Genomic DNA, 13132 nt, shown 5'->3' with positions numbered 1-13132 from the left:
GGTTAATGAGACATAATGGGAATTAATATTTTTAAGTACTTCCTGTATACCAGGCACCATGCCATGGGCATTCCATGCATTCTTATTTAATCTTCTGTTGAAAAGATAACATATACAAAAGCAAATGGAAGCCCAGAAGGGTTAAATAAATAATCAAAGATCAAGCAGTTAATATACTAGCAGAGCTGGGATTAGAGCCCAGATCTTTCTGTTGTTGTTAGGTGCCTGTTGAGTTGGTTGTGACCCTATGCACAACAGAAACACTGCCCAGTCCTGCACCATCCTCACAATCATTGCTATGTTTGAGCCCATTGTTATAGCCACTGGGTCAATCCACCTCATTGAGGGTCTTCTTCTTTTTCACTGACCCTCTATTTTACTGAGCATGGTGTCCTTTCTACTCTACATTTCTTTTCTCATACACCAAATCCCCAGCCATGACTGCAGATCATCTCACAGTATATTGACTAGAGAAAGGTGATGGTTGGTGGACTTTTCATGTAGTTTCTTTCTGATCTTGATTACGAAAATAGTAAAAATCTACATATACATAATTAGAACACTATAATGTGTGATGTTACAGTAGACTAGGAGATGAGCTTCATTCCTAAGATAAGCAATAAGCACATACGGTTTAAGTAATGATGTGTGTACCACTAGGATAAAATAGGGAAATCAACCCAGTTAGAAACATTTAATTAGGAGCATTCGGCTTCAGGCCCCACAGAGTTCCCTAGCTGGTTCTTCCTTAATTGACTATTTTCTTGCTTGTCCCTGAGGCCCTCCTCTCTGAGTTCCTTCTCCCTAAATAGGTTTGAGATGTTTTTCAATGAACCTCCCTCCCAAGTTCATCGTTCTTCCTCTGTGAACAGTCTCTTTTATGAAACCACAAAACTCTTTTGCCCTAAGGGCTATCTCTCCAGTACCACCTCCATGAGGCCCTTCTCTGGGTCTGCTCTTGATCTTAGTGTCTGTAAAATGAGGGGTAGTGACACCTCTCAGCCTTCCTCAGAGGCGACAGAGGAGCAGTGGGCTAAAACTATTGCTCCGCTATGAGGAAGAATATTGTACTGAGAAACCCACTGATTTTCGGACTCAGGGTTGACCCCCAAAATCTTTGTTAATGTCAATTCAGGCACAGTGAAGATTCCAGTTATCCGACATGGTACTGACCTTTCAACCTTCACATCTGTGTGGTGTGCAACACGACCCTCAGACCCAGCTTCCGCCACTCCAGGAGTTGACTATGTTCCCAGCTCTAGGAAAGTAGAATTCAGGCCTGGTGACACTGAACAGGTGAGTACATAGGATCAAGGGTCCATGAAGTCATAAGGTTGGGTGGGTCTGTTAATGTTGTCTTTAGTCTCCTTTCCAAACTTTCTTCAGGACTCTAAACACGCCTTGCTATGTTACTATCTTCCCTTTCTTGAAAACAAACTAGTAAGGGGGATAGTCTACAAACTATCCAGGTGACATTTTCAGCATCAAATAACTTGTACCACCGATTTAGGGTAGAAACTGCACTTGTTTGGTATAAGTACCTAGAAACAAAACTCCTGGAGGGGCTAGGGCAATAGAGAGATGATCATTTTATGGATTAGGAGAACTTGCTTTAAGACCACCAAAGAAAGGCAAGTTGTTCCCTTTGCGACTACCCAGTGGCAAATGGATGTTGGGTCCTCTCTAAAGTTTGCTTTAATTTTTCTTCTAGTATTGCACTTTGACTATCTTGGATGACGCTCAATACCCAGTAATTGAAGGACTGGAGACATTTGTGGTTTTCCTCAGCTCAGCACAAGGGGCCGAACTGACCAAACCCTTCCAGGCTGTCATTGCAATTAATGATACCTTCCAGGACGGTAAGGGATTGAGGGTGCCAGCTGGTGAATCGGACTCTTTTTCTATTTTTCCCTTAACTTCTATGTATATGACATTGGAACTCATTCACACTTTTATTCAAAAAATATGTGTGCGTGCATGTGTATGTGTATGGTTACATATATAAATATGAGAAAGAGAAAATCATTTATGTTTCTGGTACTCTGGTAGGTATATAGAGGTATATAAGCCTTTGGCCCTCTCCTCAAGAAGCTCAATGTCTAATTTTGAAATCAGACCCTTACACAGAAAACTTAGAATATATTGTGATAAACACCCTAATAGTGCTATAAATCTAGTACTGTCAAAGTAGAGGGGACTGAACAGTAACTATGTATGTTAGAATCATAGAAGATTCTAACAGATGATATTTAAGCAGAATCTTCAGGTCTGATAGGAGTTTATTCAATGGATAATGGAGAGATACAGTATATACAAAGTAAAAAGTTTTGAAAGATTCATATTGGGAAACAGTGAGAGGCCTGGTTTTGCTTTAAGCATGGCAGGGAGTGAACAGAAGGGAATGAAATGGAAAGACAGGTTGGAGTCAAGTTCTAAGAGATTTTCTTTTCCAGCCTAAGGGATCTATAAGCAAAGGGGAACAATTGATGCTTGTAAGTAGAGGAGCGGTATGATTTTTGTTTTAGGAAAATAATTCTGGCAGCACTGTAGATGATGTGCAGTCATAACTAGACACAAGTATATGAACAAAATATCACTCACTGCTCAAGAGATCTGGACAGAAGACCATTTAGGAAGTCATTGGAGCAATAAAGCAATAGATCATGAAGACCTAACTGAAGTAACATGCGGATGAGCTAGAAAGGACAGATCTGGGACGAACTGATGAAATTTGAAGTTATTGGATTCAAGAGTTGTGTGGAGAAGATTGAGTCAAATCTTGCACGTAAAGCAGGAAGATCTCGTCCTCCCTGTAAACAATGACTTTATTTAGTTTTTGTGTGTATCCTTCAAAGAAAATCTATGTGTATGCCTGTGTGTGTGTGTGCACACATATCCAAAATGGAATCTTTTTTTCTTTTTGTTTTTTTTAATTAATTTATTATTGTGCTTTAAGTGAAAGTTTACAGTCTAAGTTAGTTTCTCATACAAAAATTTTTACACACATTGTTATGCGACCCCAATTGCTTTCCCTCTAATGTGACAGCACACTTCTCCTTTCCACCCTGTATTTCCTGTGTCCATTCAACCCACTGCTGTCCCTTTCTGCCTTTTCATCTTGCCTCCAGACAGGCCATTTAGTCTCATATATCTACTTGAGCTAAGAAGCACACTCTTCTTAACTATCATTTTATATCTTATAATTCAGTCTAATCTTTGTCTGAAGAGTTGGCTTCAGGAATGGTTTTAGTTTTGAGCTAACAGAGAGCCCGAGGGCCATGTCTTCTGGGGTCCCTCCAGTCTCAGTCATACTGTTAAGTCTGGTCTTTTTACTAGAATCTGAGTTCTGTATCCGACTTTTCTCCTTCTCCATCATGGAGTTCTGTTGTGTTCCCTGTCAGGGAGGTCATTGTTGGTAGCCAGTCATCATCTGGTTCTTCTGGTCTCAGGCTGATGGAGTCTCTGGTTTATGTGGCCCTTTCTGTCCCTTGAGCTCATATTTTCCTTGTGTCTTTGGTGTTCTTCATTCTCCTTTGCTCCAGGTAGGTTGGGACCCATTGATGTATCTTAGATGGCCGCTTGCCAGCATTTAAGATCCAGATACCCCTCACCAAAGTGGGATGCAGAACATTTTCTTAATAAACTTTGTTATGCCAATTGACCTAGGTGTCCCCCAAAATTATGGTCTCCAGGCCAGGGCTAAGAGCTTCTTAAAGGTAGGGGCTGTTCTGTATCAGGCAATCCCAGAAGTACCCACTCCCTCCCCTTTCTCTCTCTTCCTTTTTTTTTTTTTTTTTTTTCCTTTCTTTTTGAGATAGGGATCAGAGATAGGATTAATGTCTTGTTAAAGAGGAAAAATGGGTTATGGCTTCAGAGTTACTTCACAGAGCTACAGCACTGGCCACACAGGCCGTGGGGGCCTGCAGGCCCAATGGAGTCACGGCTGTGTTCTTGATGGCATCTGGAGGTTGGTATACCTACTAATGATGAGCAGGCAACAGGGCTGGAGAGGGAAGTCATGATGGCTGCATGGAAAGAACTGGATCCATGCAGTATGCTTCCTCCAAAGGCAACTGCAGGCACCAAGGAAGACCCTAGTTTATTCCCCTCCATTATCAACAAGTTAACAGTGGACTGCGTCTGTGAAGAGGACAACAGTGCTGTCACCTGACTCTGGCTGCACAAAGGCAAGGCCCACCAATGCCATAACTGTGGAACCCATTACCAGCTGGTGCCCTGCCAGTTAGCCCACTGAGCGCCTGCACCAACTCACTCGAAAAGTGGTGTAAAGTTTTTTTCTTTCCAATAAAGACTAGCCATTATTGCATTGGCTCCTTCTCCAAAAAAGGAAAAATAGATTCTTTTATAGCTCAAGAGGCATTTTGGGTAGATTAATATATGAAAAAAACTAATCATTACCACTTTCACCTTTGACTTTCTCATCTTACTTGATGTCTGTCAAGGCATCAAGAACAACCAATCTAAAGCTCGAGCTGGTCTGCCATGAGCGGAAAAGCGCCCTTGCTTGTGTTGCTTTCCACCTGGCAACAAGCTTTCTTCTTGTCCTCCTAGGGATAGGTGATGTCACTGCTGCCCCCCCACCTATTAATGGCAAAGGCTATTTTGCCAGATGGCAGGTCCCTAACTAGTTGACATGCAGGGCCTAATGCCAAGGCTGCTGATTTTCTTTTAGGTGTGGTGTTCTTTTAAGAGGTATCTTCTGTTGTGTTTGTTTTACTTTTTGCTAATGCCAATAGTTTTGTGCCGCAGTCAGGTTAGAAGCAAACAGAGCTTTCCACATACTGACAACACCTAAGACTTAGCAGGATGCTTGGGTGCTTATCCACCCCTTCCTGTTCTTCCCTTTTAGGTTTGGCAGGTATATGGGGGCAAAGAGGGGGGCGAATTGCAGGAAATGGGTGATTTCAGCTTGTCATGGGCTGAATAAATACGTGTTGTAAATCTAACCCCTGTATTTGTGGTTATAATCCCATTTGGTAATTGTCTTATACTGGGTTCTCTGGAGAAGTAAAACCAGTAAAGCATATAAATATATATACAGATTTATATCAAGGGAATTGCTTATGCAGTTGTAGAGGCTCTGGGTCAGGCTGGAGCCTTCTTCCAACTAACATAGCTGCAGGGCTGGCGGACTCAAGATCGGCAGGTCAGACAGCAGGACTCTGGCTCACAGGCTGCAGAAAGTGACACATTCCAAGACTGGCACAAAAGATGGCAGGTAAGCTGCTAGCTTGAGTCCCAAGAACCAGAGGTCAGGCGAACAGGAGCCAGCTGCAGTATCCAGAGCTAGCAAAAGCCGTGAAGCCTTGCCAGAAAACCCACCTATATTGGATGCAGGCCACACCACAAAGGAAACTCCCCCTCAGCTGATTGACTGCTCACAGCAAATCTCATCATAGAGGTGATCACATCATATCAAATCTCATCATGAAGGTGATCACATCATTACATAACTGCCAGACTATATCATAACTGCCAAACCACTGAGAATCATGGCCCAGCCAAGTTGACACACAACCTTAAAGATCACAGTAGTGAAATTTTTTTTATAATGTTAATGATACAGTATTAGTATAGGATGTGTCTTAAGTCAGTCTCTCTTAAGATATGAAAGAGATTAAACAAAGAAGTGAGAAGCAGAGCTGGTGGAAGAGAGATACCAAGCCACATGAAAATAGCCCAGGATTAGAAGCTCCAAGAGACAGGTACTTTCTTCCAGAGCCAACAGAGAGAGAAAGCCTTCCCCTAGAGCCGGCACCCTGAATTCAGGCTTCTAGCTTCCTAAACTGTGAAAAAATACATTCCTGTTTGTTAAAGCTGCCCATTTGTGGTATTTCTGTTATAGCAGTACTAGACAACTAAGACACAGCTTTAGGATCAGCTTCCTGCAACCCCAAAGACTGGTTCTGCCTGAGAAGGCTGTGACATAGGAATGGAGAAGCTACTTCACCACATTGTTCATGAAGAAGTTAGTAACCAGCAATCAGCAAAATATTGGTCTTTAAAGGGGACACATCTTATGCAGAACGTTACAGTAGTCATTTTAGGAAGTAAGGCCATAAAGCAGTCCTTCGTAATAAGAATTCAGGGGTTAAGGGGCAAACACAAACTGTAATGTAATACTTGTTCCCAGAATTTGAGTACCTGCTATGTGCCAGATACTGTGTTGAGTACCCTGCATACATTATCTCATTAATTTCAATCCTCTCAACAATTCCATGAGGAATTTATTAATATTTTGTGTGTGTGTGCGTGTGTGAGAAAAGCATGGCTCAGAAAGTCTTTGAGTAACTTGCCCTATGTCATACAGTTAATAAGTAGCAGAGCTGGGATGGAAGGTTAGGTTTGTTTACTCCAAAGCCCTTGTTTTTAATCACAGTTTGGGTATGGTTCCTCTCTAAATGCAAATGAGGACATGTGAGTAAAAAAAAAAAAAAAGAAGAGGTAACTCTAAAGCTGTGGTCACAAACTGGGAGCTCACTAACTAAATTCAGTCCCCAGACCTGTTTTGTTTGGCCCAAATAATTTTGGCCTGTATGGAATTTCTTTTTACTATTTTAATTGGTTGCTAGTTTAAAATTTAGGAGATATTACATAAAAATCAGCTCTCTGGCTTCTTTTGAAAATAAGATCTGGCGACAAAAGACTGTAGCTGAGAAGCAGTCCGCCCTGAGACAGAGCATGCTCTCTCATCTTTACCAATACCCCCGCTCTTCCCTATCATCTCCCTGGCCTGACGTGAGTGACCATTTATCTATCAGCCTTGCACTGCGGTTTTCCTTCTTGTAGCCTTAGGAGGAAAGTGAACTGTTTTGGGTACCCAACTCTGTATCAAAATTTTTCTTATATCTAGACCATTTCTTCACTTGCATCGTCTGCCTGGTATCTATAGACCTTTGAGATGGTGACCCCACACTGAAGCTAAGAGTGCGAAATTGATTTATTCTATTTCATTGAAACCACAATCATAGTGGAAGCAGTCCCCTGAGAGCAATAACTAGTCCTTGAAGCCCGCATTCCCCTGTGATTTGCCAGCCTGCTAGGCCCTGGATGGAGCCCTCCTGCCGAGTGGCTGATGACGACCCAAGAGCTGTGGCCTCTCTGTAAACACTAATGATGTTTTTCTGTCTGCTCATCTAGTGCCCAGCATGCAGTTTGCCAAGGATTTGCTCCTAGTGAAGGAGAAGGAGGGTGTCCTACGCATTCCTATCATTCGGAGTGGGGACCTGAGCTATGAGTCATCTGTGAGGTGCTATACTCAGGGCCATTCAGCTCAGGTCATGGAGGACTTTGAAGAGAGAAGAAATTCAGACTCTTCACGGATTACGTTTCTGAAAGGGGAGAAAGTAAGTAGATTCCTGGTGGTAGAGAGATGGGATTCTCTTCTTCCTTGATACCTTTATTTGTTCATGATGAAGTAATTTCAACAAATTCTGAACATTCCAGGAATTTTCTTACTTACTGATAATATTTTTAATAATATCATCTATTCCATATGGCTGTCTTCTTTGTCTCCTACTTTCACCCCCAAAACAATGTAACAACCAAGTATGTATAACATGGGTTGAGCTAGAAGTTTAGATGACATGTAGCATTTTGGGAACATAAAGGACTCAAATAAGGGAAGGTTGCTCTTAACCTGAAACCGTGTTAGAGACAAACACCTCCCACTAGTGTAACTTAGAGGAGGAGGAAGCTGTTCTCTAATACCTGGGCAACTAACCCAAGGCAACATTCATTGTAGTCTAGGAACAAATAGGTAGATGTTGAGCAGATTCAAGTCAGAGAGGTACCCTGTTCCCAGCACACATGAGGACACTGGAAATCCTGAGGAACTCCAGTCATTAAATATGGCTGCTTCAAAATCAAAGCCTACAACCTCGGTGCATGCTAACAACATATCTAGGATGAAAATCATATTTCTCCCTTTTTGGACCTGAGTTACAGATGACTGAGTTAATCATACACCTTGAGTAGTGCAAATGGTTAATACATTCAGCTGCTAACCAGAACAGGTTGGACGTTCGAGTCCAACCAGAGATGCCTTGGAGGAAAAGCCTGACAATCTGCTTGCCAAAAATTCAGTTACCGAAAACCCTATGGAGCACAGTTCTACTCTGACACACAGGGATCACCATGAGGCAAATAGACTCAATAGCAACTGCTTTTGGTTCAAGGGACACTGTCCTCATTCGTCAGTGCAAGACCCTTCTCTTATTTATTTATTCATTCTATTTTACTTGTATTCTCCCAGCCACATTCTCTTCCTCACCTCAGAGCCATCATTCTGTTGTGCTTAATGTGTATCCCTAATTGTATTTGTTTCTGAAAAATATTTGTTGTTTTGTGTGTATGATTATTAATTTAAATAAATGATGCTGTGTTATATTTTTTCCAGTCTTTTACTATTTTAATAAGCAGTATGTTTTAAGATCTGAATGTATAATTTATGTGTATATCTAATCTGTTGCTTCCAACTGTGGTAAAATATTTCATGGTGTGCATCTACTACATTTTACCTCTCCATTCTCAATGACAGACAGCGAGGAACCTCAGGAATAGTACCCAGTAACCTCCTAATGTTCTACCAACACCAGTAACGCTACAGTGCACATCCTCATACAAGTCTACCTACAGACCTCAGAGAAAATTCTTTGTGTATGTACTCAGGAGTACAATTACTAGGCCATAGGGCACGCGTATGGCTATACCAGTCTACACTCTCATTAGCAGTGTGTGAGGGTTGCTGTATCCCTACGCCCTCCACCCTCTCTAACATTTAACGTTATCTTTTTTTATTTTTGCTATCTAATATGTATTTTTTTTTTTTTTAATACGGATTAGGAAACCCTGGTGGAGAAGTGGTTAAGAGCTACATCTGCTAACCAAAAACAGCAGTTCAAATCCACCAGCCACTCCTTGGAAACTCTATGGGGCAGTTTACTCTGTCCTGTAGGGTCACTATGAGTCAGAATCGACTTAATGGCAATGGGTTTGATTTTTTTTTTTTTTTAATATGGATTAAGTTACATCTTATTTTAATTTGCATTTCTTCTATCACTACTACTTTATATGCTTGTTAGCTTATTAGGTCTCCTCTTGGGTAAATTTATTATTTTTATCATCTGCTCTTTATCCTATTGTGTTATCTCTTTGTTGTTGTTTTCTCGGCAGTTTCTTATATATTCCAATTATTAATCCCTTGCCAGTTTTAGATATTGTGAGATCTTTGCTTTTTAATCCTTTAGAGGTCTTTTGCAGTAGATTTGCCCAGTGCAATTAGCCAGTGGAAACCTTACAAGTGGTGTTCTTAGTTGAACAGAAATCTTCAATTCTGATACAATCAAAGGCATCAAAGTTTTGCCTTATTATTAATCCTTTTGAAGTTTAGCATAAGAAGACCTTACCTATCCCAGGTCACCTCAGATTCCTCCCATGTTCATCTTTACTACCAAAAAAATAAAAAGGTGATAGCATTCCTTCTCTGAGACTGTCTTTTACACATTCATGACTCATAAAGTCTCTGTCTTAGTTATATATTTTATGGGACTTTTACTAGTGGCAGGTTGAAACATATATTAAAACACACACAAATACAACAGATAAGATCTTTAGCTTTGAGTCCACATGTCTGTATTTAAGCTCAAACAAGGATTCTCTGCCTATCCAAGACATAATTTATAACTTAACACAAGTATAAATAAAATACAGCCAAATAATCTGTATGTTACCTACATGACAATCTATCATCATTCATTCCTAAGCACATTTTCAGAATCTTCATTTTCTTTAGCTTGCTAAGCAGTAAGTCTTTGGAACTTGTCATTCACTAGAATGTCTGTATTTTTTTTTAATCTCCTGAAGAGTTGGTGTTAAATTATGCTTCCCATAAAGTTCTTAATGTAAGAAAGATGTGATAGAAAAAAAAAAAAAGAGCAGAACTTTCTTTAGGGACTTAACACCAGGTTAGCAGACCACATATGTATGTTTATAGGGAAGTTTGGGAAGGAGGCATTGGTGCTTCAGTGGTAGAATTCCCACCTTTCACGAAGGAGACCCAGATTTGATTCCTGGCCGGTGCATCTCATGCACAGCTACACCTGTCTGTCGTCGGAGGCTTGTGTGTTGCTGTGGTGCTGAATAGGTTTCAGCAGAGCTTCTAGACTAAGAAGTACTAGGAAGAAAGACCTGGCAATCTACTTCCAAAAAAATCAGCCATTGAAAACCCCATGAATTACAGTGGTCCAACCCACAACCAGTCATGGGGACGATGAAGCCAGGCAGCAGTTCCCTCCATTGTGCACGGGGTCACCATGAGTTGGGGGCTGACTCCATTGCAGCTAACACCAACAGGAAGTGCGAGAGAAACTCCTCTCTACCCAAGTATCCTTTCTGATACAATAGATAGTAGATCGTTCATTTTAGTGGAAAACATTGGAGTTTTCCTTCTCCGACAGGTTTCTGCCTTACACAGGTTCCAGCTTTTGCAGGTTTTACTGTACATTTTTTTTTGAGTGGTAGTGAGCTCAAGACTTTTCCCTTGCTAAAGCCTGCAGCACAGCTGGTCATTCCTTTAGCTGGTTGTAGACGCAGACACTGTTAGCTGGTTGGAGCCTCATTACTGTTGTTTCTTTGGAAAGCGTTATTAATTCTATTCTATTCTGTTTTTGTTTTTTTTTTTAATATGTTTGTTTCTTTTTTATTTCATGGCTATTTGGGAATAAAAACTATTTATATAATTGTTCCGTTGAGAAATACGTTTTTGAATAAAGCCTTTTTAAATAAAGCTCTTCATTCTTGGTTAAAAGACAAAGCAAAACAATAAGATAGCAGATTTAAAATATTCCCACTAAAATATCCCACTTCATATCACATGAATTCACTATTGAGACTGCTCTGTCATCTACAATGTTGTGACCTTATTTTACATTTTCTGAAAACACAGTCTTTAGTAGAGAATATTCTGTTTGAGAGGTGCTTGGTTTTTTGTTTTTGTTTTTTTCATCAAACAGGGATTTGAATTGTGCACTCAGACTTTCATTGCTCAGAAGTCTTCACGTGAGACAGTGTTGGGCAGCAGATCTGAGAGTTCTTCAGCATTTAAAGGTGTCTTTAGCCTAATATGAAGCCTTTCTGAGTTCATTATAAGACTATTCAATAATTATCCAAATAAATTTTTATCCAAAGAAAAGGACCATTGTTCAGCTCTCCTGGAAATCTAATCAATATGTTAAACCTCTGTCATCAGAAATCTACCTATCGTAACATGTGCAAATATATTGATCAGCCTAGGAAAAATGTGGGAAAGCCCGCCAATGCTCTGCAGATGGTTTTAATGGATTGTTTTATTGATCTTTTTTTTTCCCCATATTGACTCGACGGCAACAGGGTTAAAGGCTAATAATTCAAGATAGTTTAGAATATTGTAATATGAGACTCCGTATTTTTTTTTTTATATAGGTAGTTTCCATTCAGGCATGAAATAATAGATTTAAACATTGTATTTTATGGATGAAATTGTTTGGTTTCTTTTATATTTGTGTCAACTCTGATGCTTCAAAGAAAAAAATATAATTTTCTAGGAAAACCAACCAAGTTATTGATATCTCACTGGAAATTTTAATCTCTCTTATGCCGTTGGCTCTAGGTAAAGAACTGTACTGTCTATATCCATGATGACTCCATATTTGAGCCAGAGGAACAGTTCAGGGTCATCCTTGGCCATCCTCTTGGAAACCACTGGAGTGGAGCAAGAGTTGGAAAGAATAGCATGGCCACCATCACCATATCCAATGATGAAGATGGTAAGAGAAGAAAGTGCCTGTTACAGGTGTTTTAAAAGATCAAAGTGTAATAAAAGTACCTACCAGTAACAATCTCTGACTATTCATATAAAATGTTGGTAGCAAACGTTCACCCTGTACAGTGCTCCAATAAATAAATTTATAGGTATTTTTAATCTCATTATTCTCTACCATACTGCCAAGAGATAAGGACTGGTTGTAGTTAAAAGCTAGGAGGAAGATGTTAAGACAGAGAATAAAAACTATTTAAGTCACCGTAGTTCAGGAATAAGATTAAGATATGATCAGAATCTGTTGAATCCAATGAATGATTTAAAAGACTGTCAGCTTTTTAGACAACTCTAATTTCTCAGTTTTCTTCTTCTCTCATTGATTCAGCCTACTAACCTAAAAAAAAAAAAATTAACTTCTATAGTTAGATGTTATCAAAGAGTGACCCAGACACCAGAGAAAATGAAACCTGTTTTAAATTGGGGCCAAAAAACCCAAAACTCATTGCCATCGAGTCAATTCTGACTGATAGTACCCTATAGGACAGGGTAGAACTGCCCCATAGGGTTTCCAAGAAGTAACTGGAGGACTCAAACTGCCAACCTTTTGGTTAGCAGCTAGAGCTCTTAATCACTATGCCACCAGGACTCCCAAATTGGGACATAATTGTTTTATTAAAATAGGTATTTTAATGACTGAATAGATAATCCTATTACAAAAGTAATAATTTTTTACTGAATACTTACTATATACTAAGAACTGTGCTAAGCATTTTATCTCATTTCATTTCATCCTGACAGTAACCCGTGAGAGAGGTGTTACTATCTCTGTGTTATAAGTGAAGAAACTGAACCTCAGAAAAATTACAAAATTTGCACTCTTAAGTTACACAGTTATAAGCAGCAAAGCTGGATTTGGACTTTATTTTATCGAATTCTAGAATCCATACATTTAACCACCATGAGAGGCAATAAGACTTCTAGGGTTTCTAATATATAATCAGGGACTAACTTGGACACTGGGCAAAACAAGAAACGCCAGCCATGAAGCTGAATTAGTCATTTACCCAAGCAAACTTGGGTTCAGGTCCTAAAGTGAACCTCTCCTAGTCACACCGAAAACCCAGTGGCTGAGGCTCAGAGAAGTAATTCTCATCATGTTACAGTGACTCTGCGGAGTTTCAAAGAGCTTTCATATTGAAAACTAAAAAATTTCAAATGCAGCTTATCTTGTATAATTAGAAAGAATTGACTTTCTGAGAAAAAGGGAATTGAACATACAAACTCTAGAACTGTCCACAAATATTCTCTAATATA

At 39.8% G+C, this 13132-nt stretch overlaps 1 protein-coding gene and 1 pseudogene across 4 annotated transcripts in view; both read left to right on the top strand.

Moving 5' to 3' along the window:
• Positions 1-13132, top strand: part of FRAS1 (Fraser extracellular matrix complex subunit 1) — a 532476-nt gene that overhangs the window by 460221 nt on the left and 59123 nt on the right. For all 4 annotated transcript variants that reach the window (XM_049885934.1, XM_049885933.1, XM_049885936.1 and 1 more), the window contains 4 exons: positions 1136-1296; positions 1712-1859; positions 7162-7367; positions 11669-11825. In XM_049885934.1, coding sequence (XP_049741891.1) covers positions 1136-1296; positions 1712-1859; positions 7162-7367; positions 11669-11825 — 672 coding nt within the window. The remainder of the gene's footprint in view (positions 1-1135; positions 1297-1711; positions 1860-7161; positions 7368-11668; positions 11826-13132) is intronic.
• LOC126077037 (cytochrome c oxidase subunit 5B, mitochondrial-like) lies at positions 3865-4280 on the top strand (annotated as a pseudogene).

The sequence above is a fragment of the Elephas maximus genome, chromosome 5 (assembly GCF_024166365.1).
Source record: "Elephas maximus indicus isolate mEleMax1 chromosome 5, mEleMax1 primary haplotype, whole genome shotgun sequence".
Taxonomy (NCBI): domain Eukaryota; kingdom Metazoa; phylum Chordata; class Mammalia; order Proboscidea; family Elephantidae; genus Elephas; species Elephas maximus.
The sequence above is the reverse complement of the archived record's forward strand: the minus strand, read 5'-3'. Positions and strand labels throughout refer to the sequence as shown.